Raw genomic sequence first — 26,552 nt, forward strand, 5'->3', positions numbered from 1 at the left:
GGAAGAATGAAGATAAGGAATGACCTAATTTATTGTCTTTTTGTCTTATTGAGTTTTAATTTGGATTGTGTAGATAGAATCTACTAAGTGGATAGTAATTTTACAAGCCCACAAAGAAATAATACTTTTATCTCAAGACATTGAAAATTATAAAATAGTTAAGAAAATACTTACAAATTAGATTTTAATTATAATTTTATGTATAATTTTTTTAATATATATATATATATATATATATATATATATATATATATATATATATATATATATATATCGGTTTGATTTAGATTCTGTTTGATTTTTTTTGTTAATACCAAACCAAACCAAGAGTGATCGGTTTTTTATTTTCCAACACCAAACCAAACCACAAATCGGGTTTTTTCTTTGGTTTGACTTGGTTCGTCGGTTCGGTTTGGCTTGACGGTTTGGCCTGTACACCCCTAATTCTGATTATTGAGCTTTTTGATTCTGCTAACTACTTGAAGAGTCATAGTCATTGTGCTAGCTCTGATACCAAATGAAGAATCAAAACAAAATTGCAAGCTCAATATTAGAAAGAACAACTAGAAGTAGAATTGAAATTTTTGTGGAAGAAAATAGTTGGATAGTTTATTCAATTCACTGATGGCCTTATACAGGCTTACAAATTAGCTTGAATCTATTATCCCACTAAAAAAAACTCTCCTAAACTCTAGGAAAAGATATCTGCAACTCAAGAAACTAGAAAAAATATCGGTAACTAATAATAACAAAATATCAACTTAAAGCTAAAAAACTAGCTATACCGCAAACTTGGTCAATATTAAATGGGACTGATATTGTACAACTTTAACATAATGTGTTGGCGTTCCAACATAATATGTTCGAAGTTTATACGCATGAGCTTCATAATCAGGCATGTTATGTTGAAACTTTCCTTGTTTTAGCTATTGTATTTTTGTTCAGATTTTATTTTCGCATAAAATAAATATTATTTTTACTGATTTTGTAAACGTCGGTTGTTTCTTGATTACCAATCCAAAAACTAGCGAGTCCATGCTATTTTCACAAATTTCCAGTATTTACTGAAGTCCTGGTCTGAATCTAATTCATACCTTTTCTCTATAGAGCCCAATGATTGGCCCATGAATTGTTGGGCTAATACCTTGGTCCATTTAAGTTAATTGACCGCAAACATTCTCCTAATTCAGTTTGTCATATTTTATAAGTAACCAATAGAAAGCTCGAGCAGAGAGCACAACCATGGCGATGGCTGAGGAACAAAAGAAACGAACAATGGAGGCATTAGAGCGAAGATTTGCTCAAGCCAAAGCTGAGCTTGAGGTACAGCAGCACAAGAACAAGAAAATCTCAGTTGCTACAACAACAACAACTCCTGTTGAGAAAAACGGTGGACTTGCTCGCCAGGGCATCAATTCTTCGCCTTCGCCCTTCAAATCAAAGGCAAATTCCTCTTCTATATCATCCAAAAAAGGTTTCATCTTTTTACCTTTCCTCTTTGTTTCACTGCTTTTTGTTTTAAAAAATTATCAATCAACTATTCCTCAATTTCAAATTACTGGGGAAATCCTCCATAGTCGTAGTTCGCTGTTCCAATTTAATAGGCAGTATTGCCATTTGATGATTCTAACGGTTTTTGATTTGACTACGACTTTTTTTTTTCCAAAGATTGTCTTAGATATTGAGATAGATGTGTAGGCATACTAGGTTGGATAGAAATAGGAATGAAAGTTATTTGAGACAAGGTGGAAGTGGCCCATGTGGAGGCAAAGATGCATGAGCCAAGGTTGAGATGGTTCGGGCACGTTAAGAGGAGAAGCGCAGATGCCCATGTCAGGAGATGTGAGAGGCTAGCCTTAGGAGGCAAGAGGAGGGGTAGAGGTAGGCCAAAGAAGGGGAGAGGTGATCAGGCAGGACATGACACTACTTGAGCTAACCGAGGACAAGACTCTAGATAGAAAGGTGTGGAGGTTGAAGATTAGGGTAGAAAGTTAGTAGGTAGTCGTGCATCTCCCTTTGTCTTCTCTAGCTTGATAGTATTAGCGCTAGTACGATACCCTTTTTTCCTTAGTTTGTTATATTCACATGTCTCGTTTCGTTGTTACTTACCATTGGTAATTCTGTAGTTTGCTAGCAGTACTTCGTTCATATTCTCGTTTACTGCCTTGGAATTAGTTTTATGTTATCTTGCTACTACTTGTTATCAGTACCCCTTTCATATTATCTGTTGCTATCTCCGATCTAGTTTTCTAATTATTGTTTTGCTATTGCTTGCTACCAGGGCTTCTATCACCTTATTTAGCCGAGGGTCTATCGGAAACAGTCTCTCTACCCTTCCAGGGTAGGGGTAAGGCTGCGTAAATCCTACCCTCCCCAGACCCCCACTTGTGGGACCACACTGGGTTGTTGTTGTTGTTGTTGTTGTCTTAGATATTGTGATTTATAGTTTTTTATCTTCTAAAGTTGTTTATTTAAGTTTGTTTTGAAGTTTAAGGAATCATGTCCGATGTCACGCTGAAAATTGGATGCGTGGACTATAGTTCTCCAAACTCCACCATGCTTCATTAATAAATTGTACATATTCAATGATTTTTTTAAAAATAAATACAAGATTCGAACCAAAGTTACTGGAACCCGCAACTGACGTTCCAAAGCTCGGAGGAAGGAAAACAGAGCGGGAAAAGTCTGCTCTTTGGTGTTTTATCTAATGTCTCTACAGTTGAGATGTATCCAAAGTGGAAAGAAGCTCAGAAAGTTGAGACAAACTACACTTCTTTTTATACATAACATTGGTGTATCAGATCAACTCGTGTACACCTTGACTATTCCGCTGAGTACATGCTACCTCCCACCAGGTACTTGGTAACTCTGTCCACTTAGTGTTTTTTGCCTCTTTCGGGGTTTGAACCATGATCTCTAAGGTTTTGCACCCACCATATTGACCACTTGGCGACACTTTTGGTTGCAAGTTGAGACAAACTATACCTAGGACAAGAACTTATATTACATGTTCAATGCTGTGTTTGGGTATGTCAAGTTTAATAGGATGAACCTTGATTACAACAACAACAACAACCCAGTGTAATCCCACAAGTGGGTTCTGGGAAGGATGAACCTTGATCTATGTTGCTCGGACTCTCCGAAAATGTGGCCGGATACGTGTCGGATCCTCCAAAAGTAGTGCATTTTTTAAGGATCCGACACGGGTGCGGCTACATTTTGGAGAGTCCGCGCAACATAGACCTTGATTACTAAATGATTTTTTCATATTTACATAGACGGATAAAGTGAGGGAAAGAGAAGAAAGAGGACGAATAATGAGAGTTTTTAGGAATCGGTTTTGGCTGTAACAATGACAAAATTAGATTTAAGTTTGATTAAAATCCTAATATAGCCTGCATCTGGTCACCAAATTGCCACAGTTCGTGACAGTATATCACTTCCTAATCATAGTGTCAGTCATTTTTTCTCTTCAATTTATTAAAGACCAACCTAGTGCTCATGCTTCCACATTTTCCCCGGAGCCTGCATTTTTTGTATTCAGTAGCGGAATCCATCACTAGAACAGCTTGTCGATGTTGACCACGAAGTCCCACTATTTAGAAAGAAAGAACACACTTGCAATTACTATGTTTAATTCTTTCTCGTTGATTGGAACTGTGTTTTGGAATTATATGTGATTGGAACTGGTTTTCCGAAAGAACTTAATTGTAATTGCATTATAATTCACTGTATTACTGCCCGAAAATGATAAATGGAGAAGAAAACTTGTTTTATGTGACCTTATAGCAGAAAACATGTTTAAGTGCAGAAGATACGTGTAGTTTTTCTTTTTCTTTGGCAGCTGAATAAAATGAGGAATTTGGTTTTGTTAGATTTTTTTGGAAAAGGGTAAAATCCCTTAGAGATAGCTAATAAGCTTTTGATAGAGCAAATTGTGTCAAGGCACTGATCATCAACGGAACCAACATGTTCAATCCGAAACTCACAACAATTGGTCAACCACCAAAACTGTACTCAAAACACATGACATAGAAACCAAAACTACTTGGAGTGGCATTGCCAAAGGTACTGTGTTCATCATCTGTTAGGCGAAGCAAAAGTTTGTATTTGCGTACTTAACATCAATAATCAGATGGACTAATGACATCATCAATCTTTAGAATCATCTTAACAACCCGAGTTGCAAGCAAAATCTGCTGTTGCTTCCCAATCTGTCTTAAAGACATGTTGTTCACGCATGTCATTTGTGCCAACATCATTGCAATCTATTCCACAACAAGGATTGTTTTCCTTAATTTGCTGAGATTTAACAGCATATAGAGTTTCAACGTGTTGGAGACCACTATTCTCAGCAAGTTCCATTGGGATAGAATCCAAAGCATCTGTAAATGCCCTGATAGTATACTGCTCAACTCCTGGGTGTTTATCAGCTGCTGTTTCAACAGCAATTGAGCAAGAGATCTCTGCTGAACCACCACCCATATACAATAGAATTATTGCGGATAAGATTTCTAGCCACACACAAAGCATAATGGATACTACACTATGTCTCCTTTGTTACCACCACCGATAAATAAGGTCAGCCTTAAATTTGCACAATGTTCAATGCATGTCATTCTGTCCTTTATTGTACCAAATGATTTCTCTAGAACCAGACTAGTTCTGTCAAGTCTTTTTAGTTGTCAACTCTTGAAACCTTGGCACAATTCTCCCACCTGAGCAATTGCTATCTGCTCCAACTCCACACCTCCTACCCATCTAACAGCAGGTTGATTTATATGCATCAGTAAGTAGTTTGCTTCATCAAAAAAACCCCACTGGTAAATAACTGAAGTGGCACCAGCATCCTTGTAATTCTGAACCATGTCATCAAAGTACTTCTGCTTGTCCTAAAATTTGATTTTTTTCTTACAGTATCAACATCAACCTTATGCTTGGTCTTTGGTTTTGGAGGCTCAAAAGGACAAGTCAAAATGGCAATTTTTGCATCCTCAATTTGCTTTGGCATCTGAGGATGACTCGTATCTTTGCCAACTACAATACCATAAATTAGCTCTCTATCCTATAACTTTCCACCTTTTGCTCAGCTTTGAATAGGTCCAGGCGAACATCCTTCCTTTCTAAATCTGCAACAGCTAGAACTGCTTTGCCAGCAATTTTAGCCATGCAACAGCTTGCATTTGTTCACAATCTTAGATGAAAAAGTAGTCCTGCAGGTTTGAATCAAAGCTCATTCCCTCCAAATTCAAAATTCTGCTCAATTCGCTCCAAATGCTCAATTTATATCCTTGAAGACATTTCATATCCTTCTGTGATTCAAATAGGGTGATTACCACGTTGTAACAACCTCTCTGCTTGTTCTAGAAGTGCCCAGCCATGTCAACAAGACAACTCCAGTAGTTCCATTACCAAATAATCCTGACTTCGTGACAGCTCAACCGTCAACTTCTTAATCTGATTTTCAACATCCATCTGCTCCAAGATGGTTGCACCATCATTTCTGATGGTGACATCACCATTAGGGCTCTGAAGCATCTTGTCCATGCCCTTAGAACCAAGAGAAGTGGGGAGAATGCCAGCTATGACTTTTCCAGCATAAGTGTTGGCCTTTCAAGACCACCCATAAGGGGTACGTTAGCATTTACAAAGCGATGAATATTTCCTTTTCAAAAAGAATTGTTGGCCTTTTGAGCATCAAGGCCACTTAATCTGGTTTTCTGTTCTTCTCCTTGATTATTATGAATGGCCTACCAAATTCATCGAATGCCAACTCCATTGCCCCGCTGCTCTCTCCACCAGATAATGAGATGGCATGGAAACTTTTGCTTTGAAGAAAATATATGAAGACAATGCAATGAATTCCAGAGTGAATCTGTAGTCTGTATAGCAGGTTTCAGAAACCTAAGTTCAGCTCAGTGCTAAACCGTGGATTTCTTTCTTTTTATTCTCTTTGATTTATCCGTAGTTAAATTGTGGCATCCAAAAACAGTGTAAACAGTTGGCATTTTCCAGGAATGTAAGTTAAACATCTTAATGTGATTCCCTCTTGATTTCATTCTTTAAAAAAGTGAATTCCTCTTAATTTATCTCATCCAAACATTTTCCTGGTTTATTTTGTAGGCTATTTATCTTTTTCTGGCCATCCATCTTCTCAAGGTAAAACCCTTTCTTCTGTATGCTTCTCTTACATTTTTATCTACAGAAAGGTATACATGAGACTAATCTAGGATGCTGAATTTCATCCTGCAACATAGATGTTGAACTGAATAATCCAGCGTACCTTCAACTCTCCCATTCAGTAGACGAGAATCTTCTGAAAAATACTACTGAGGTAAGAATACACGTGAACAAAATAATGCTTCAAGAATGCGCACTATTAATTAATTTCTTCTTTATTGCTCATCCCCTTTGTTTTTTACAGATTACTGGTACTGTTAACGATATTTTGCATGATCTTCTCCAACATGGTGATTCAGCCCAGAAATATATGCAGGGGTCAAAAAATGTGAAAGTTGATAACTGGATTCTTCTTGATAATGTTGTTCAAAAAAGTAGCATTGCTGCTGGAGCTCGTAATCGGGCTTTGCAGAGACAGTCAAAGAGATCTAAAAGACATATGTCCATAAAGCAACATAAGAAATTTGGATCATTTGATTTGCCTCAAGAGTTCCACAAGTGAGTTGCACTTTTTTTTTTTTAAATAAATAAGTTTTAGCTTGTCTTTTAAAAACATTCTGCCCTTCTCAGTGAGGAATTATGTGTAGTTTTTGAACTTGCTACAGTGCACTGCAGTTTTTTTTTTTCTTCTGTTTAACTAGATGAGTTCAATTATGTCGGAAGTTGAATGCTGAAGTCTCATGGTGGTTTATAGATTTAATGTTGGTGTGATTATTTCTTATTTTAATATTGTAAAAAAATTGGTAAGTAATCTTTTAATTAAGAGCCATCACATGAAAAAGGCAGTAAGATGACCTTTTCATGCGATGGCTCTTGAGCAAGAGATTAGCTGCTGCACTGTATCTCATGTTGCATGTGATGTCTGTCCTCTATTTGCTGTGGTAATTTTCTGCACGGTTATCCTCAAGAGAACAATAGATGAATAGGCTGCTAGTACTTCTCCTAGTGTTATTTGCATTAGATGTTGCTTATGTAGAAAGTTAAAGGCTTAAAAGGATATCTTACACCCGTGTGGTTCCGCTACATAAAATCCAATTTCCAAACGATCAAATTCAGCTGTCTACTTATTTGAATTGTTAGCTATATTATTCATCTAGGATTCTAGGGACAAAGTTCTCCCACTTCTTCAGCAGGAAAGATTATACTTTTAAGGGCTCGACTTTCTGGGGCTTGCGTCTGTAGGGTCAGATTGAGCCAAATATTCCTAGACCTCACAGTTGATGATACCTCATGGATATATAGTGCCAATGTTGGCTTGGCCATATTCCTTTTTGTTCTTATTTTGACTAGTTAAGTTCCCTGTTTTCATTTGTTCTTTTATAGGTTGGGTGTCTTTTCCCCCCTTTTCTGCTCTTTTTTCCTTTTTTATTTAATGTGGATACACACACACACATATGTTGCATTGATTTGAGCAGCAAAGTTATGTACTCACTTTCTGGTGTTGCCCAGATCTATCTTGTTCTGAGAATTCTTTTGTGGCTTGTTCTACAGCTATGACATCTTCAAGCCAATGCACGATAAGTGGAAAGACTATGTAACAAAACTCCTGAAGAATATTGGGTTGGCTTTTTGTTTCCTCGCTTTTGTTTATGGTTTTGTTTTTCAAGAAAGAATCCTTTTTCTCTGATGATTCAGCTAAACAATTGACTTGTATGTCTCTCTCACCTGCAGTATTGGCCTTGCAGGAAAAATCAGTTATCACAATGTCTCCTTAATGCAGACTTACATGGTGCACTAATTCTAGGTAAATAACAAACCCACTCTCCTTTTAACTCTTTTAGGTAGACCCTTCAAAACTATTTTAAGGAAATGCTATGTTATTAGTCGCTGAATCTGTCCTGTCTTAATGTTTTACAAGGACCTAAACGTTCTTTTGAGCTAAATTACAATAAGCAGTTATCTTTATCTAAAGCCTGAAGAATAGAACTGTCATAGAGAAATTGGGTTCACTGTGTTTAACTCTTGCACACTGGCACATGCACACAGAAAATATAACAACTTCGTTTCTGAAACATTGTGGCACTTATTTCCTGCAGTTGTTCAGTGCAAAATAGCTGGCTTAAGTGGTGTACATGGTATCATGATTCGTGAGACCGTAGAAACATTTGGAATAATCACAGAAGACAACAAATTCCAAGGTTTATATCCTGTTCAATTTTGCATTTTTTTGGTAGCTAGCTATATGAACTTATGACGTAGCAAATATGTCTTTTGCAGTCCACTTTCAGTAGCCCTAATACCGGAATAAAACAAATTATGATTTGCTGCTTCTGTCTTCTCTTTTCTTTAATTTTCTTATGCTGTCTTGGTTGAGTAATTTTTGCTGGGGCTACTCTCTTTGATAAACAAGGAATTAAGCACCAAGTGTGGCAGTTTTTTCAAGTTCTGGAAGTTTTCGTCTCTACTTGTGCCATTCACATTTTAGCTTTACTAGATTGTATGTCAATTTTGAATCCACAGGAAAATCGGCGCCTTAGCGGATTTGCTCTTGTTCTAAAAGAAATATTGTAGGAATAGTCACCCTTCCAGCCTTCCTGACTCTCTTTCTGGGAATCTTACCTCAGCTTAGGCTCATTTGATAAATGCTCTTGTCCAACGTTATCCTTATTTCAGCTACTTAGTTCTTTGACTTCTCATTAAGCTGTGAGTTGTCAACCTGAAACTTTTACTTGATACACCTTGTTGGTAAATTATGTATGTTCTCCAAAATAGTGTTTAGATTAGCTGGTTCTTATTATGTTATAGACAGTTTCAGAGGCTCGCTGACTAAGTCCGTAGTTCCAAAACTTGGATTTTCACATCCTGAAGAGCGTGTCCACTAAAAATCAAAATGGAGCAGTGGTCTTTACTTCATCAGTTATTGTTTTGAATGAATTAGCAATGTCTTAGAAGTAGGCTGTACTGGAATATAAGGACGACAACAACAACAACCACCCAGTATAATCCCGTAAGTGGGGTCTGGGGAGGGTAGGATGTACGCAGCCTTACCCCTACCCTGGAAGGGCAGAGAGTTCCGATAGATCCTCGGCTAAAGAAGGTGAAAGAAGCCCTGATAGCAACAGAGAATATGAAAGAGGTACCGATAACAAGTAATAACAGGATAATATATTAGAAAACTAAATGCAGCAAACGAGAATATGAACGAAGTACTGCTAGCAAACTACGGAATTACCGATGGCAAGTAATAACGGAACAAGACATGCGAATATAGCAAACCAAGGAAAACAGGGTACCGTACTAGCACTAATACTATCGAACTAGAGAAGAGAAAGGGAAACACACAACTACCTACTAACCTTCTATCCTAATCTTCAACCTCCACACCCTTCTATCTAGGGTCATGTCCTCGGTTAGCTCAAGCTGCGCCATGTTCTGCCTGGTCACCTCTCCCCAAGACTTTTTTGGCCTACCTCTACCCCTCCTCTCACCTCCCAAGGCCAACTTCAACATTGTATATGAAAATCTTGAGTTCTTTGCATTTTTGCACAACCTAACATGTATGTAAATTTTTGGTTTGCACCATATCTTCTTAACTTTTAAGATTTGCCCCCCAATGTATTGATCTTCTTGCAAAATCATTAAAACACTCATCAATGAAGGGGTAAAGTAGGAATGCTATAATTTTAATTCCATTTAATTTATCTTTTCCAAACACACTTGATTCTACTCTTTAGAGGTATATATGTCATCTTGTTGGGCATAAAAAGTGTGAATTCTCAGTGCATACACCTCTCTTGAGTTTGTTTGTGCCACCTTTTTTGTTGGAAATTCACTGTGAAAACAAAATTGAAAATAGAAAGACGAGAATAGAAAAGTAGTTGATTAGAGGTTCAGTTTTGTTAAAGAAAGGAGCCAAAACCAAAACTATAGTTATCAGATTCTACAATCATAAGTGTATATTATTAAGCACTGCGGACTACAGACTTAATTGTAAATACATACATTAGTATGCTGTCCTGCTGCTCTAATTTTCACGAGCAGTTATATAAAAACTCACCAGAAGCCGCCGGAAAAAGCATATTAGACAAATTGATTATTTATCTGAAAATCATTTAAGTAGAAAAGCTTTTTATATATAGATAGATATTATAGTATCATACTTGCACCAGTGCTCCTGAGGAAACAAAACTGCCAATATTAGAGACACTCATAAGAACTGGGTGTGTTTGGCAAAAATTAACTAATGTAATCAAAATTCTATTCCTTATCAATACAAACGTAATAAAAAAAGTTAACAACAACAACATACCCAGTATAATCCCACTGGGATCTGGGGAGGATAGTGTGTACGCAGACCTTACCCCTACCTTGTGGAGATAGAGAAGCTATTTCCAATAGACCTTCGGCTCAGGAAAGCATAAGTAGTAATCAAAAAAATTCCTCAAAACGAAAAATGTGATCAAAATTCTATTATTACTACTATTTTGTCCCTTTGCAAATGAGTTGTTACATGACTTGTAGAAAGATTAATATATTAGGGGGCAAATCAAGGGTAGGTTGCAAATAAAATAATGATGTATGCATGAGGAGCTCAAAATGCAAAGAGCTCGAAATTCTTTAACCAAGCTAAGAAAAAACTATTTTTGTTTCCCTTTTCTATGTATACCAAGAGGAGAAGGGGGTGGTGCAAGAGTGCAGAAGTCCGGTTCTTGTTAATACTCCCTCCTTCTCAAAAAGATTGGCACTATTTTCTTATTAGTTTTGTCCACTTTCTTCACCCCCTCTATCAAAATGATCAAAAAGGAAGGCGAGCTGATTGACACCTTTCAATATTTCCTTAATAAGAAAGTTTTACGGCCACACAAATGCTATGCCTTATTTATGACCACATATCTCAAAAGTCTTCCTTTCTTTATTAAAGTTTGTGTCAAGTCAAACTAAGACAATCTTTTTGAAACGGAGGGAGTACTTGTTTTCCACTGCTTTTCTTATCCAATTGCTTATCTGAACTGCAGTTGTACCAAAAAAGCTTTCTGTATTTATGCTGCAAGTGGACTGCTGGAAAGTTACATTGCTCGGAGACAAACTCAGTTCAAGAAACATGATTACATGATATTGTTAAGATGGATATTTATCATATGGAAAATGTCTTAGCATTGCTTCAGGTGGGAGTGGCTACATCCACAACTACATCTTTTAGAAGACTGAAAAAGCAATATGGAGTACGACGTTGATGCGGATTAACTCCTATGGCAGAACATAAACCGAGTTACTACATCTTTAAGAAGACTGGTAGTCTTCCCGAAGGGTTAACCAAAGAGGCTTTAATTTGCTGCCATATATGCATGTCCCTTTAGTGTACTATGAGACTCCAAATTAAATTGCCTTAGAATAGAATATAATAGATAATGTATAATTCAACAACAACAATATACCTAGTATTATCCCATACCCAGACCCTACGGTGTGAAACTAATAAAGGTTGAATGTCCTTCCATGTGGCATTCTTGCATGAGAAATTGAAGATAAGCGTTGTACACTTGTCATACTCTAGGCTTCTCTTTTTACCTATAAATAAGCCTTCAAAATAGCCATCAAGTATCAACACATTTTGCTATGCCTCTTTCGTTCCTCTCAGCTTCCTTTTCTTTCCTCCTTAAAACATTTGTAGTCTACTTTGTTTGTTCCCTCTTTTAAATAGTTGGGTTTGTAATTCAATATTTTGCTGATTCCTGTATCCTCCCAAATGGAGATGAGCTAGTTTAATCCTGGGGAAACATTTCACATTGCTGAAATAGTTTCTTAGGACAGTGCCCAGTACGACTCAAGCCAATTAGTGTATCTGCTCACAAATAATATTATTGCAGTATTATTATTGTTATTTTTCGGTGTCATTTCCCTATAATAAGGTCAGTAGTATTTAACTTTTTGGAAGGGTAGCCTTGTCGTAACCGGTAAAGTTGTTGTCATGTGACCAGGAGGTCACGAGTTCGAGCCGTGAAAACAGAATATTGCAGAAATGTATGTAAGGTAAGGTTGCGTACAATAGACCCTTATAGTCCGGCCTTTTCCCCGACACTGCGCATAGCGAGAACTTAATGCACCGGGCTGCCCTTTTTCAGTATTTGACTTTTTGAAACCAAAGTTCTGATATTAGAGAAAGCTATCATATATATATATATATATATATGATCGTACTCATTTTGTTTTATTAATTGAAATCCTAGGTCAAGATTTCTCCTGTGGTCAATGGTGCTGGAGTTGGGAAAGAGATTATAAAATACAGTTTGCTAAATTGTGTTGTTCTTTGTAGTAGGTAATAATTGTATTAAAATGCCACTAAGGGGTTTGCTTGATGTTGCTTCTTCCTTTTATCTTTCTTGAGCCGAGCTCTACCGAAAGCAATCCCTTTGTCTTTCTATAGGTAGGGGTAAGGTCTGTATACACTTTACCCAGTGGCAAAGTCGGGAATTTCCTCAAGGGTATTCAAACTTGAAATAAGTAAAAAAAATTCCGACAAAGGATGTTCAATATATGTTATGTACCTTTAAAACCTATTATTTTACCAATATACGCAGTGTAATTTTTCGATAAAGGGTGGTCAATTGACCACCCTAACTATAGTGTGGCTTCGCCCCCGACTCTATCTTTTCTGAACCCCACTTGTGAAATTTCACTGGGTTTCTTCTTGTTGTAAAATGCCACTAAGAAAGTGCAACAGAAGTATGTACATTATTAGCCATGAACTATGAGCTACAGGTTGCATCCTTTTCCTATTCTTGTAGGGCATCGACAAAATCTAACACACTTTCAGCATCAATTGCATATTTTTCTTTACACCAAAATGATAATGTCAAAAGTACGTAATTCATTTTGACCCTTATTAGTGGAGAGTCTTTCTCGTCTTCAAAGCATCTTGAATTCCTTCTTTTCAATATCCACACAAAGAACTAATCTGGCAATGTATAAACAAATGAGTAATGGTTTCTAATCTTTCTCCGCACAAGTAACATCTTGCACAAGGACGGATGTAGAGTTACTTCGTCGGATTTATCTGAATCCAATAGTTTTGGTGTAGAACATAAATGTATGTGTAAAAATTTACTAAAATTGCCACAAATAGTAGATCTGAAACGCATAAGTTTAAAAATATAATGAGTTCAATACTAAGAACATTTAAAAATTGAATTCATAAAGTTTAAATTTTAAATTCGCCCCTGATCTTGCACATTGTTGAAAACCTCTTAAGATCCCACTGGAAAAAGGTTTTTGTACAGGGTTCCAGGATAGCGAAAAATTCAGCCACTCTTCCTAGCTCCCAATCATTTGAATTTCTTCAGAGCTTATTGTATAGTGCTATCCTCTCTTTTCTTTCAAAAGATTTGGCTTCTTGACGTCCTTAGAAGTGTAACTGGGACCGGGTTCAACTGAAGCTATTCTTTTAGATTCGTACTATAGATATAAATCGGAAAACCACTTAAAGAAGAGTAAATATTACTTTGCGTGCTCAAAATTTTATAATAGTAGGAAGTTTAATGTCAAGAGCATGAATTCTAGATTTGCAATATAAATTGTAAGATATGTATTACAAGCATAATGATATCCTCTCTTTTTTTAAATAAGATTTGGCTTCTCAACGTCCTTAGATGAGTAACTAGTCCAGATTCAACTGAACCCATTCTTTTACGTTCGAAGATAGATATAAATTGGAAAACCACTAAAATTAAAGAAGAATAAATATATTGCATCGTGAACTCATAATTTTATAATAGTAAGTTTAGTGTCAAGAGATTGACACACTGAGTTGTATAAAATCATAGAACTTATGAAAGAAAAGAACAAAGACAACAATAAGAACAAATTCAGTGTAATCCTACCAGTAGGGTTTGGGGAGAGTAGTGTATAAGTAGACCCGAAAAGAACAATCATTGGAAAAAACTTTGGCTTAAACTGTGGCATACTTTTGTTCTACTAAGATAAGCTATATATGATAACAAAGCAAGGCAATATAGCCCTTGGATTCAAAATATTAACCTCTTTAGTACCATCAAACTGATTCCTCTTTACTTTAATTGAATTCAACTCTCCTTTGTTTTCTCCTCTGCAGGATGCAATCACTCTTGAAACTATAATAGCATTCTTTGAAACTCCATGATCTCCAAATTGCTTAACAATTTTTCTATGTGCACTCCAACTACTAGTAGATAATGATTCAGGCCAATTAGTTTTCTCATTTCCATAATTTTGGCCTATGATTTTGCATAAACCACAACTTTTCTTGCTACAAATTCTTGGACACTTATGAACACCTAACGAACAAGTAATCGTTGCACCATGGTAGAAAACTCTCTCTGCTTGTCTTTTACTAGACGATCTCGTGGATCTTGAATTTACCATCTTCTTGCATTCTTCAAAACTTTCACAAACCTTCTCACTATGATTCACTTTCAAGATTTTTTCAATTGTATATCCCACTCCACGCTTCCATCCGGAACGAAAAATAGCTTCCACAATGGTTTTTGAAGGTTTCCCTTCAACGATCTCTTCTAAAAGCTTAAGTGGTTTGTGCACGTTCAATTTTGGAGAATCACAAAGGTTAGTACAAGAGTTGAAAACTAATACCTTTCTTGATTTTGATATCCCTTTGTTTTCAAGTGGATTTGAACTAGTTTTTTGAGGAGGAGAAGAAGGATTCTTTTCTTTTTTAGGAGAAGTGGAATTTCCCTTTGGTTTGAAACATCTAATAGTAGAACTTGGGTGACAAACAAGAATTGCTAGAGAAGTCATTAAGAGACATTTTTCAGCCATTTTTAAGTCTCTTTTGGTAATGAGATGATGGTCAAAGTTTGTCACACATTCTTATTTCAAAAGGGCTAAGAAAATCTCCATATTAATTATCAAAATCCAGAAAAATCTTTAATATTATATTCTTTAGAACTTTATAATATGAAGATTCAGAACTTATGAGAGGTGTAAATTTCAGATTTGGAAATGATTTTACCTTGCTAAGATTCTTTTTAAAAAAAAAAAATTATGATGAGAATATAACCATTTACCTTTATTAACGTAGTTTACAAAAGAATATACCTTGTTTGCCTAGGAAAAAATAAGGAAACTTAAGGGCCAATTGAAAGGCTCAATCAAATCCAGAGATTATGATCCGAAACATAGGGATTCTAATTAGTTAGATTTTATTCTGATTTTTTATCATTAAATAAATAAAACAATTAGGGGCCATTTGGTTGGAGGGATTAAGTGAATTATCCCGGTATAAAACTTGAGATTAAATCTATCATGTGTTTGGTTGAGACTTGAGAATATTAGCTAAAACCATGATAAATTTTATACCACAATCATGGGATTATCTATCGTGGTTATAATCTCAGGATAACCTTGATTATGTCTTTTTATACATCAAAACAAACGTACCCTGAGAGTTAAAAGTGAAAGTTAAATTGATCTTTTTAGACCTATGCAACCGTTCACTTATCACTGATCGAAACACATGCTTTTGAAAATATTACTCGTATCTAATGTTAATATCAAACTAATAAATGCGTTGTATTTTTTTCCACATAAACATCTTATCACTTAATTCATGTTCACTTAATGTGAATTTTCATTTCAATTATCACTGTCACACCTCCTTTTTCATACACCCCGGGAGGGTATAAAGGAGTTTTTCCAATTAAAGGATAATCAAAACGGGATTTATTATTAAAAGGTTCAGAGCCGCCACTTGGGAGATTTATGGTGTCCCAAGTCACCAGTTGAATCCCGAATTGAGGAAAAGCTTGACTCTGTTTAACAGTCCGCGAACCAGAAATTCGAGTAAGGAATTCTGTTAACCCGGGAGAAGGTGTTAGACATTCCCGAGTTCCGTTGTTCTAGCACGGTCGCTCAACTGTTATATTCGGCTTAATTATCTGATTTTAAACAATTATGAACCTATGTGCAAATTTTAGTTTTTTATCCGCTTTTATTCATTTTTTAGAGAAAATTGCAACGTCATTAAAATACGTCTCAAACCACGTCACATAAATGCACCCGTGATCTTTGACATATTTTAACATCGTTGTGATTTGGATTTGAGTCACATAAATGCGCACCCGAATTTAGGAAAGTAATATTATTAAACTAACGCGCCTAAAGCAATTACGAATTTGCAACTTTGCGAGGGCCATGAAAGTTCGCTAAATGGCACGCCTCGATTTCTAAAGATAAACAAAATTAATTAAACGAGGGCCATGTAGTTGTCATTTTTGTTCGGCACGGCGCGCCTCGATTTATTATAAAAATAATACTTAATTAAACGGGCCTAAGATGTTTGAGCCTATTTTAAATTAAGACTCAAATTGCTTTTGATTGTCATAAACCCAAGTGAGATCAGCAGGTGTTTTAATTACATGAAGAGGTTTGGGTCAATGCAACTATTAATTAAGAGCTGGTTCGATTAAAAAGAGCATAAGCTTAGCATATACAAGGCCCTGCTCGTGAAAGGACCTTAGACTAGGGCCTGGGGAGAGCCCAAGTTTTCTCACGAACTGACTCGACATCGAGTCTAGATGGAGCCTCATCAACTAAATTCGAGTAAGGAAATTGGACTCCAAATGACCATTACAGAATCACGAAGAACGAATCTATTGAGTCAACATCGTGAACAAACAAACCATTAACATTCTCGAAATAGCCAAATATATAAAGTTCAGGCCCTTATCAATTGAATCTGTCAAGCTGTTATTACAATTCTTAAGCAGATTATTCGAATCTACACTAACATGATTCCCCAAACTCAGCACACGTATACTAACATATATTTCACTTTATCTCATTTTCCTTGCCTTAAATCATCATTCCCAAACAACTTCAAACCAGCAGTTGATTTTCAAAATAAAACATTCAACTAATACTCATATCATACAGCTTAATCTATCAAATAGTAACATGAAATCCTGGACATATCATTAGCGCTCAATATTCAAATGGTCTGCAAAGGCATAAGGGATCTAACACCATACGCTTAACTAACACTGCTTAATCACAAAATTTAGCTAATGATCAATATTTTTATCAAGTTCCATTTCTCAACAGTCTAAGACCAGCTATAATAGTAAGAATTTCAAAAGCAAGCAACATTTAACTACAAGGGCTTTACTAACTCCAAACAGATGCAAGCTGACTAAGAGTTCTCATGTTGAACATATAATGCATCAATTAACTCCAAAAAGACTGAAACTGAACTAAAAGGAACTGAATATGTAGAAGCCATATTTAGAACTCCAGATTTCATTTCACTTCAATATCAAGCCTCATGTGAGGTGAGTCTAGAAACATGTACCTGGAATATGAAATAAAAGAAAGCAAGACGAGGTCAGTAGCTAAGCAGCAAAGTAGCAAAACCCAGCAACCAGGAATAACCAATAAAACCAAACTCGAACCCAAGAATGAGGTGCAACAGTCCAGAAAACAATTTCAATTGAACAGTGACCTCAACAACTTCAAATCAAACTTCCACAAACCCAAGTTCAATCCATTTTAACCCCCAAATGATTCAAGAATTACTTCAGAGACTAAATTGTAACCAATAAATGCAGAAGAGAATTAATGAAACAATGATATTTTAGTATTTCCAGTCGTTTTCAATTTTTTTCTGATTTTTCTCTTCAATCCCCTCCTTGAAAGGCAAGAAAACCATGCCTTTATAGGCAAGGAAGTAGGGCAGCTTAAAGAAAATCAGATTTGCAATTAGACCATTTTTATGTTTTTATTTTTGCCTAGATATCCCTATTTAGTTTTCAAAGTTTCAAAACAATCCCCAAGTCAGCTTCTAAGAAGCTTACTAATCAGTTATACAAAGATTCCCCTAAGAAAATACCCAAAATTACCCCTATACCCCTGTTATTTACACTCAGCAACTCATAGGTCAAGCTGACCCAAAGGCCTGATTTGATATGGGTTAATAACCTAGGTTCAGTTCCTTCTTGGCTTCTGATTCCTCAGAGTCCAATTAAAATCAAACGATGACTCCAATTTTGAGAAACTGGCCGAAACTTTCCTTAAACAAAGAAGCCTGGAAACATTTGTTTAAAAACAGCCGAAACCAAAAGCAAATTGAATGAACTAACCAGTACAATTTCATGACAACAACTTAATTAAATCATGGGCCTAATTTCATTGACTAAGTGATTAAACTGATGATGAAACCATAATTATGCTATTATTACAAAAACTCAGACAAACAAGACAGGGCGGACTAAAGAAATAAGATAATCAAGCTTCACAACGACAAAGAGGAAAACGGAACAAGAAATGGAACCAATTTGAACTCGGAAAAAACCTCAAACAAACTTCGACCAAACCAAAAGAGAAGGGATGAGGAGGAAGATGAAACAGTGAAAGAAGATAAAATACAAGGAGGAGGCACTTACCGAATCAAAGCTCGAAACCTAATTGATACTGATTTAAACGAAAAGTGATGTTACCTAGTTGTTCTTCGTAAAAAACAAGTGAACAACAACACTTTCGTGTTTAATCAACCTTCAACCTTCAGAAAAACAAGGGCAAGTAGCCATGCAAGCCACGGAATCAAAGATTGAACCATTTTGACTTCTTGGGGCTTCGAGCTCTATCCTTAGATTCAAGATTCGACGGATTTGGGAGGGATTCGAGGGATATAGGTTAGGGATTTGGAAAGAGGGGGTCATGGGAGTTTCAGGGTGTTAGTTTGGGGGCGGTTCGGGGTGGCGCCGCCAGGCAGATGCGGTGGAAAAAGAGGCGACTCTAGGGTTTGAGTTCGGCTCTCTGAAGATAGGGCGAGAAAGATGAGATGAAAAGGGGGGGAAGGCGTTTGGACAATAATATACCTACGAATCCCCACTTCTCAACTGTTTGATCTCACAACCTCGACGGCTGAGATCATAACTAACCTAAACGGGGTCGTTTGGGTTGGGATGGGGCTGGACTGGGTAAGAATTGTGTTTGGGCTGGGTTCACACGGGTTCTGGTGGGAAATCTCTTGGGCTGGGGGAAACTTATAATGCTTGGCCCAGAACTGAATTCTTTCTTTTCCATTCTTATTTCTATTTTAATTCCTTTTCTCTCTTTTTTCGAAATTAAACTAAAAATCAAAGTTAAATCCTAAAACCGAATTAACCTATCAAAACACTAATTAAACCTAGATAATAATTATCACAATTAATTAAAAACTAAACTTATAGGAAAAATACCAAAATCAAAAGCTAAAGTTAAAAATGTGCAAAATATACTATTTTTGTGATTGATTTTTTTTTTCATTTTTATAAAATAACTAATTTACCACCTAATGTAAAATTAAATCCTTTATGCAAATGTAACATATTTTTGTATTTTTTTATTAATTAAATAAAATTGCACAGACAAATGCAAAGAATTATCAGAAAATGCCACAAAAGTGCAAATAATGAAAAGAAATTATTTTGTTTTGAAATTATGGAGGTAATTCATATAGGGCAAAAATCACGTGCTCACAGCTGCCCCTCTTTGCCCGGAAACACGAAGAGTTTTCGTGCAAAGATAAAGTGAGCGAATACGAGCGATTTTTGCCCGTTTGAATACTCTGTGGGAAGCATTTTTGAATGATTTGACCACACCCTACTTCCGAGGTTGCCTACATATCCTTGGCTATAAAGGAATCAGGTTAGTGTAGTTTGGGAAGTTCCGGTAGCTGGGACTATCATAAAACTGTGATTTCACTGTTGCTGCTGCTGCTACTACTGCTTACTGAAACCCTCATTACACCAGGATAAAAGAAGATAGACTAGACTATGATCTATGTATTACAAAATCCTATCTATATCTTCAAATTTGCTCTTGTGGTTCTTGTTGTTTTGTTGACTTGTATTCTCCCGGTGGAATCCCCTTGATGCCTCCTTGAATTATAATCTGAGATGTTTTCCCTTTTTCCAAGTGGAAGCCTGCTTGCTGAAACTTGAATGTATTCCCTTGTTCTCCAGGTGGGTTCCTGATTGCTGATCTTGAAATGTATTCCCTTGTTTTCCAGGCGGGCTCCTGATTGCTGATCTTGAAATGTATTCCCTTGTTCTCCAGGTGGGCGCCTGATTGCTGAATTTGAAATGTATTCCCTTGTTCTCCAGGTGGGCCCCTGATTGCTGAATTTGAAATGTATTCCCTTGTTCTCCAAGTAGGCGCCTGATTGCTGAATTTGAAATGTATTCCCTTGTTCTCCATGTGGGTGTCTGATTTCCACAAAATAGGCAAAAACAAAGAAAAATTGCTGCCCCAGTTTGGATGTTGGGCGCATTGAATCATGTTACCAAATATCTCTATGAATTTGAAAGCTAAATCCCATTATCCAGGAGGGTCCTGAAAACTTAAAACTAAATCCCATTATTCAGGAGAGTCCTGACAACGAAAAATTAAATTCCATTATCCAGGAGGGTCCTGACAACAAAAAATTAAATCTCATTATCGAGGAGGGTCCTGAAAACTTAAAACTAAATCTCATTATCCAAGCGGGTCCTGAACACTTAAAACTAAATCCCATTATCCAGGAGGGTCCTGAACACTTAAAAATAAATCCCATTATCCAGGAGGGTCCTGAACACTTAAAACTAAATCCCATTATCCAGGAGGGTCCTGAACACTTAAAACTAAATCCCATTATCCAGGAGAGTCCTGAAAATCAAACGTCAAATCTTATCTTAAGAGTGACAATTCTTTTCTGCTGAATTGTGCTGCCCTACAACAGAACTTACGGTACATCTTGTTATCTAATGGAAATATTAAAGCTAGGTCCCATTATTTAGGAGGGCCCTAAAAACTCCTACTTGAATCCTATCTCAAACATGCAAACTTTGAAACCATCTTACATTCCTTGGGGTACATTTATGCTAGATTTTACTACTCATGATTGTTTTGAATTTTAAACTAGGTCCCATTTTTCAATAGGGTCCTGAGAATTTCAAATTAAATCTCATTATCCAGGTGGGTACTGAGAGTTTATCGTCAAACTTGTTTGGTGCTCGCCTTTCTTTACGGAGGGTTTCCCTGAAACAAACTGAACTTTCTGCCCCTGTTTCAATCAAATAAAAATCTTGTTAGTTTAAAATATGGTGGTTAGTTGATGGCATTCTTTGCTGAAGATTTCTCCACTGTCATGCTTTGTTTTGACTGGTTTCCTCTGAACTAGCTAAGAACCGCCTGACTTCCGGCTGACTTTCAAACCCCCATTACTTTGGATGACCCGAGTGTTCTATACCCAAACCGTTATGTTACATCTCTGACCCATCTGTTTGACCCTCTGCATTTCCCACGAAATTACTAAACCGTTTCACCGATGGAACTTCCACTTGACCTTTTATACCCCAATTCACATCATACTACCTCTAGCAATGCCTTGTCTGCCCTGCGCCTTGTGCAACTTTGGAAGTTGGTAGTAAGCTTTGGAATCCCTTCTTATCAAAACTGACATTGGAACATCTTAGAGAAATGAAACCCAAAAGAAATGAAATGCAATGACCTTGAGAGTTAAGGATAAAGAAAATCCAAAACTGGATGACTTGCTAAAAAAAGGAAAGAGGAAAGAGACTTATCTGTGTGGAACAATTGGTACCAATGATCATGACATGCATTTTGGATTAATCGGCCCAATCTGTCCAACCAATCAACTTTCAGTTGCCATACTTGTTGCCCTAGAATTTCCGTAACTTGATTTCTTCACCAAAACCTTGACCTTGTTTGGCCTGCGGTGCCCTGAAGGGTTTTCACCAACAAGCCTCTCTCATTTGTTTATCTCTCAACTCACATCGCCTTACGGTGCCCATAGGGGTTTTCACCAATAAACTCTCTCATTTTGATTTTCCTACTTGGACCAGAGTGTTGCCCCTGATATGAACTGCTTCTACTTGCTCGACTTGGCATCTCTTGAAGACTGATCTGAAGGTCTTTCTTTGGACTGTAATGTGGGCTTTTGGATAGGGTTAGAAAGAAATGGTATCAAAGGTTCAAAACAATTCAAATGGGTTCAAAATTACAACTTTTGGAATCAGATTTTCTACAACAACCATAACTTCTGCCCCAGTTTCTTGCTTGGGGACTTTTGGATTTTATTTTGATGGGACCGAACCGTGAGGCTGCCTACGTATACTTAAAAGGAATCAGGTCAAACGTAGTTCATGTCATAGAAATTGCTTTGTTTTTGTGCTTTTTCTCTTCTTTTCTTTTCTCTTCCTTTTTCTTTTTGTAGTTTGGTTTTGTTTTTTTTTTGTTTTTTTCATTCTTTTTTCTCTTTTCATTTCTTTCTTTTACTTGTCATTTGTTCTCGCGTTTTTGAATTTTTCCACTGATTCCAAAAGAGGGGTATGAAAGGAGATAAACAAGGCTCAAAAGGGGTAACAAAGGATAAAGTGTTTAGATAGCAGAACAAAATGCCTTCGTCATTCCAATCTCCAAAATATGCCAAGTACAAACAAATGCAATTTGACCAAAGAAATCATACATAGTATGTTTTGACTGCATCAGAATTGATGGTCATTTCTACACATTTGTCTTCTATATCCGTTAAATACAAAGCACCATTGGACAACACTCTTGTCACGACGAACGACCCCTGCCAGTTTGGGGCGAACTTGCCTTTGGCTTCAGCCTGATGAGGAAGAATGCATTTCAATACTAACTGACCCACTTCAAACTTTCGTGGACGCACCTTCTTATTATATGCTCTTGCCATTCTTTGTTGGTACAACTGGCCCTGACACACTGCTGCTAATCTTTTCCCATCAATCAAACTCAATTGTTCCAGGCGGGTTTTAACCCACTCATCATCGTCAATTTTGGCTTCTGCAACAATCTGAAGGGATGGAATTTCAATTTCTGCGGGTATCACTACTTCCGTGCCATATACCAACAAATAAGGAGTTGCCCCTACTGAAGTACGAATAGTAGTGCGATAACCCAACAATGCAAAAGGCAGCTTCTCATGCCATTGCCTGGACCCTTCCACCATTTTCCGAAGTATCTTCTTTATGTTCTTATTGGCTGCCTCGACTGCTCCATTCACCTTGGGGCGATATGGGGTGGAATTGCGATGTGTAATCTTAAACTGTTGACACACCTCTTTCATTAGATGATTATAGAGATTAGCCCCATTATCTGTAATGATCACCTTTGGTATCCCAAACCGGCAAATGATATTGAGTGCACAAAATCAACCACCGCCTTCTTGGTTACAGACTTGAATGTTTTAGCCTCTACCCACTTGGTGAAACAGTCTATGGCCACCAGAATGAACCTGTACCCGTTTGATGTTGATGGCTCAATTGGCCCAATGACATCCATGCCCCAAGCGACAAAGGGCCATGGTGCGGACATCGTGTGTAATTCAGATAGTGGAGAATGAATCAAATCTCCATGCACTTGGAACTGATGACATTTACGCACGAAACTAATACAATCTCGCTCCATAGTGAGCCAATAATATCATGCTCGGGGAATCTTCTTTGCCACGTACCCACTCATGTGCGGTCCACAAACTCCAGAATGTACTTCGATTATAATAGTTGTAGCCTGCCTAGCATCTATGCATCTCATTAGCCCAAGATCTGGAGTCCTTTTGTACAGAACCCCTCCGCTGAAGAAAAATCGCTTGCCAACCGCCTAATTGTTCTCTTTTGATCACCTGTGGCTTGCACTAGATACACCCCCATCCTGATGTATTCCTTGATATCATGAAACCAAGGCTCCCCATCGAGCTCTTCTTCTACCACATTGCAATAAGCGTGCTGATCGTGGATTTGAATCTGCAAAGGGTCCACATAAGCCTTATCGAGATGGTGCAACATTGACACCAGAGTAGCCAAAGCATTGGCAACCTCATTGTGAATCCTTGGAATATGCATGAACTCTATTGATTGGAACCGTTGACAAAGATCCTGCAAGCACTGTCGGTATGGTATGAGTTTTAAATCTCGTGTTTCCCATTCTCCTTGAATCTGGTTCACCAGAAGGTTCGAGTCACCCAAGACCAAGACTTCCTGGACACCCATATCCACAGCCATCTTCAAACCCAAAATGCATGCCTCGTATTCAGCTATGTTGTTAGTATAGTAGAATCGAAGCTGAGCCGTAACAGGGTAGTGATGCCCTATTCCAGAAACAAGTACCGCTCCTATCCCAACGTCTTTCATGTTAGCAGTCTCATCAAAGAAAAGTTTCCATCCTGGATTTTCAATCTATTCCAATTCATCAATGTGCATTACCTCTTCATCAGGGAAATAGGTATTCAAAGGTTCATATTCTTCATCCACAGGATTCTCAGCCAAATAGTCGGCCAATGCTTGTGCTTTCATCGCAGTCCAAGTCACGTAGACAATGTCAAATTCTGTGAGCAAGATCTTCCACTTTGCGAGCCTTCCCGTGGGCATAGGTTTCTAAAAGATATACTTTAACGGATCCAAACGAGAGTTGAGGTAAGTAGTGTAAGATGACAAATAGTGCTTCAACTTCTGTGTTACCCAAGTCAGGGCGCAACATGTCCTCTCAAGGTGAGTGTACTTAACCTCGTAAGATGTGAACTTCTTGCTGAGATAATAGATGGCCTGCTCCTTCCTATAGGTGACGTCATGCTGTCCCAACACACATCCAAATGAATTGTCCAAGACCGTCAAATACAGAATCAAAGGTCTTCATGGTTCTGGCGAGACCAACAAAGGTGGGTTTGACAAGTACCCCTTTATCTTATCAAATGCTTCCTGATATTCATCTGTCCACTTGACCGCAACATCTTTCTTTAACAATTTGAAGATAGGCTCACAAGTTGTCGTGAGCTGAGCAATAAACTTGCTGATGTAATTCAATCTCCCCAACAGACTCATCACCTCAGTCTTATTCTTTGGGGGTGGCAATTCCTGGATAGCTTTGATCTTTGACGGGTCTAATTCAATACCTCGGCAGCTGACTATGAATCCTAACAACTTTCCAGATGGAACACCGAACGCGCATTTTGCAGGATTGAGCTTGAAATTGTACCTGCGAAGCCTTTGGAATAACTTTCTCGGATCTCTGACATGGTCAGACTTCTTTCTAGTCTTTACAATCACATCATCCACATAAACCTCGATCTCCCTGTGTATCATGTCGTGGAATATGGTCGTCATCTCCCTCATGTAGGTTGCCCCAGCATTTTTCAAACTAAATGGTATGACCCGATAGCAGTACGTTCCCCATGGCATGATGAATGCCGTCTTTTTTGCGTCTTCCTCATCCATTAAGATCTGATGATAGCCCGCATAGCAATCCACAAAAGAACCAAACTCATGTTTGGCACAATTATCGATCAATATATGGATGTTCGGAAATGGGAAGTTATCCTTAGGACTTGCCTTGTTGAGATCTCGATAATCAACACACACCCTGGTCTTACCATCCTTCTTCGGCACGTGCACAACATTGGCTAACTAGGTGGGATACCTGGTGACCCGAATGACTTTGGCCTCAAACGTTTGGTGACCTTTTTCTTAATCTTCACACTCATATCAGTTTTAAATTTCCTCAACTTCTGCTTGATAGGAGGGAATGTCGGGTCAGTGGGCAATTTGTGAGCCACCAAGTCAGTGCTTAGACTTGGCATGTCGTCATAGGACCATGCAAAAACATCTTTATACTTGAACAATGCTTTAATTATCTCTTCTCTGAGTTGTGGCTCATGATGGATACTTATTTTAGTTTCCCGGACATTATCTTGGTCCCTAAATTGGCTGCTTCTGTATCACTCAGGTTAGGCTTGGGTTTTTCTTCAAAATGGCTTAGTTATTTACTAATCTCTTCAAAGGCCTCATCCTCGTCGTATTCCGATTCACCATCACACTCTATTTCTTGAATTACTATTTCAGAATTAGATTGGCTTTTAAGACTGGGCCAGAGATTCCTCATGCATGTCATATCATTGAAGCCAACATAAAAAGAACTGTACAAGGAAGAAAAGAAAAACAAAAATAAAACTATCAGGAAAGAAGAAAAAGGAAAATTGCATTTCATTGAAATTAAAGATAACAAGGTTTATACATCCAAACGGACGGAACCTAGAATTTGAATTACAACCCTGGAATAATCTAGATAAACTGAAAGAAAATCAAAGCAAACTACCAAAACTCCTTCCTGGTGGGGAGAGGAGTAGCTTCCCAATTGTGAATCTTTGCATTGGGCCCAACAAACTGCACATCCACTTTACTCGAACCCTCTCCAGCTTCCAACATGTTCACATCGGTGAATAACCTCTCGAACTTTTCAATCAAATCTCTATCTACATCAACCACTGAACTGGGAATTGTTGCCACTGGGCATTTCTTGGTGCCAGGCCTAACAAATGACCTGAAGAGCCGTGGGATGGGCTTTGGGAGGACCCAGGCCCTCTGTTTCAACTTTCTAGCTCTTTTCAC

General features: G+C 37.5%; 2 protein-coding genes and 1 pseudogene across 2 annotated transcripts; 1 reads left to right on the forward strand and 2 right to left on the reverse strand.

The window, feature by feature from the left end:
• Window positions 1-1,180: 1,180 nt before the first annotated feature.
• On the forward strand, window positions 1,181-11,712 carry LOC107826967 (ribonuclease MRP protein subunit POP4). Its single transcript, XM_075222632.1, has 8 exons — window positions 1,181-1,474; window positions 6,124-6,159; window positions 6,258-6,334; window positions 6,425-6,678; window positions 7,672-7,740; window positions 7,866-7,924; window positions 8,217-8,318; window positions 11,136-11,712. Exons 1-8 carry the CDS (start codon window positions 1,243-1,245, stop codon window positions 11,231-11,233), a joined length of 927 nt encoding a protein of 308 aa, XP_075078733.1. The 5' UTR covers window positions 1,181-1,242; the 3' UTR covers window positions 11,234-11,712.
• LOC107827012 (T-complex protein 1 subunit epsilon-like) lies at window positions 3,998-5,928 on the reverse strand (annotated as a pseudogene).
• A 2,379-nt stretch (window positions 11,713-14,091) lies between the features above and the next one.
• LOC107826977 (uncharacterized) lies at window positions 14,092-14,928 on the reverse strand. Its single transcript, XM_016654023.1, has one exon. It carries the CDS (start codon window positions 14,926-14,928, stop codon window positions 14,092-14,094), a length of 837 nt encoding a protein of 278 aa, XP_016509509.1.
• Window positions 14,929-26,552: the final 11,624 nt, after the last annotated feature.

The sequence above is a fragment of the Nicotiana tabacum genome, chromosome 10, assembly GCF_000715075.1.
Source record: "Nicotiana tabacum cultivar K326 chromosome 10, ASM71507v2, whole genome shotgun sequence".
Taxonomy (NCBI): Eukaryota; Viridiplantae; Streptophyta; class Magnoliopsida; order Solanales; family Solanaceae; genus Nicotiana; species Nicotiana tabacum.

Bases quoted from the DNA above. Each gene is read 5' to 3' on its own strand.
- LOC107826967 (XM_075222632.1), top strand. From the start codon at position 1,243: ATGGCGATGGCTGAGGAACAAAAGAAACGAACAATGGAGGCATTAGAG. The intron at 7,741-7,865 runs GTTGGCTTTTTG...TTGGCCTTGCAG, and splicing joins AAACTCCTGAAGAATATTGG to GAAAAATCAGTTATCACAAT. The intron at 7,925-8,216 runs GTAAATAACAAA...TATTTCCTGCAG, and splicing joins ACATGGTGCACTAATTCTAG to TTGTTCAGTGCAAAATAGCT.
- LOC107826977 (XM_016654023.1), bottom strand. From the start codon at position 14,928: ATGGCTGAAAAATGTCTCTTAATGACTTCTCTAGCAATTCTTGTTTGT.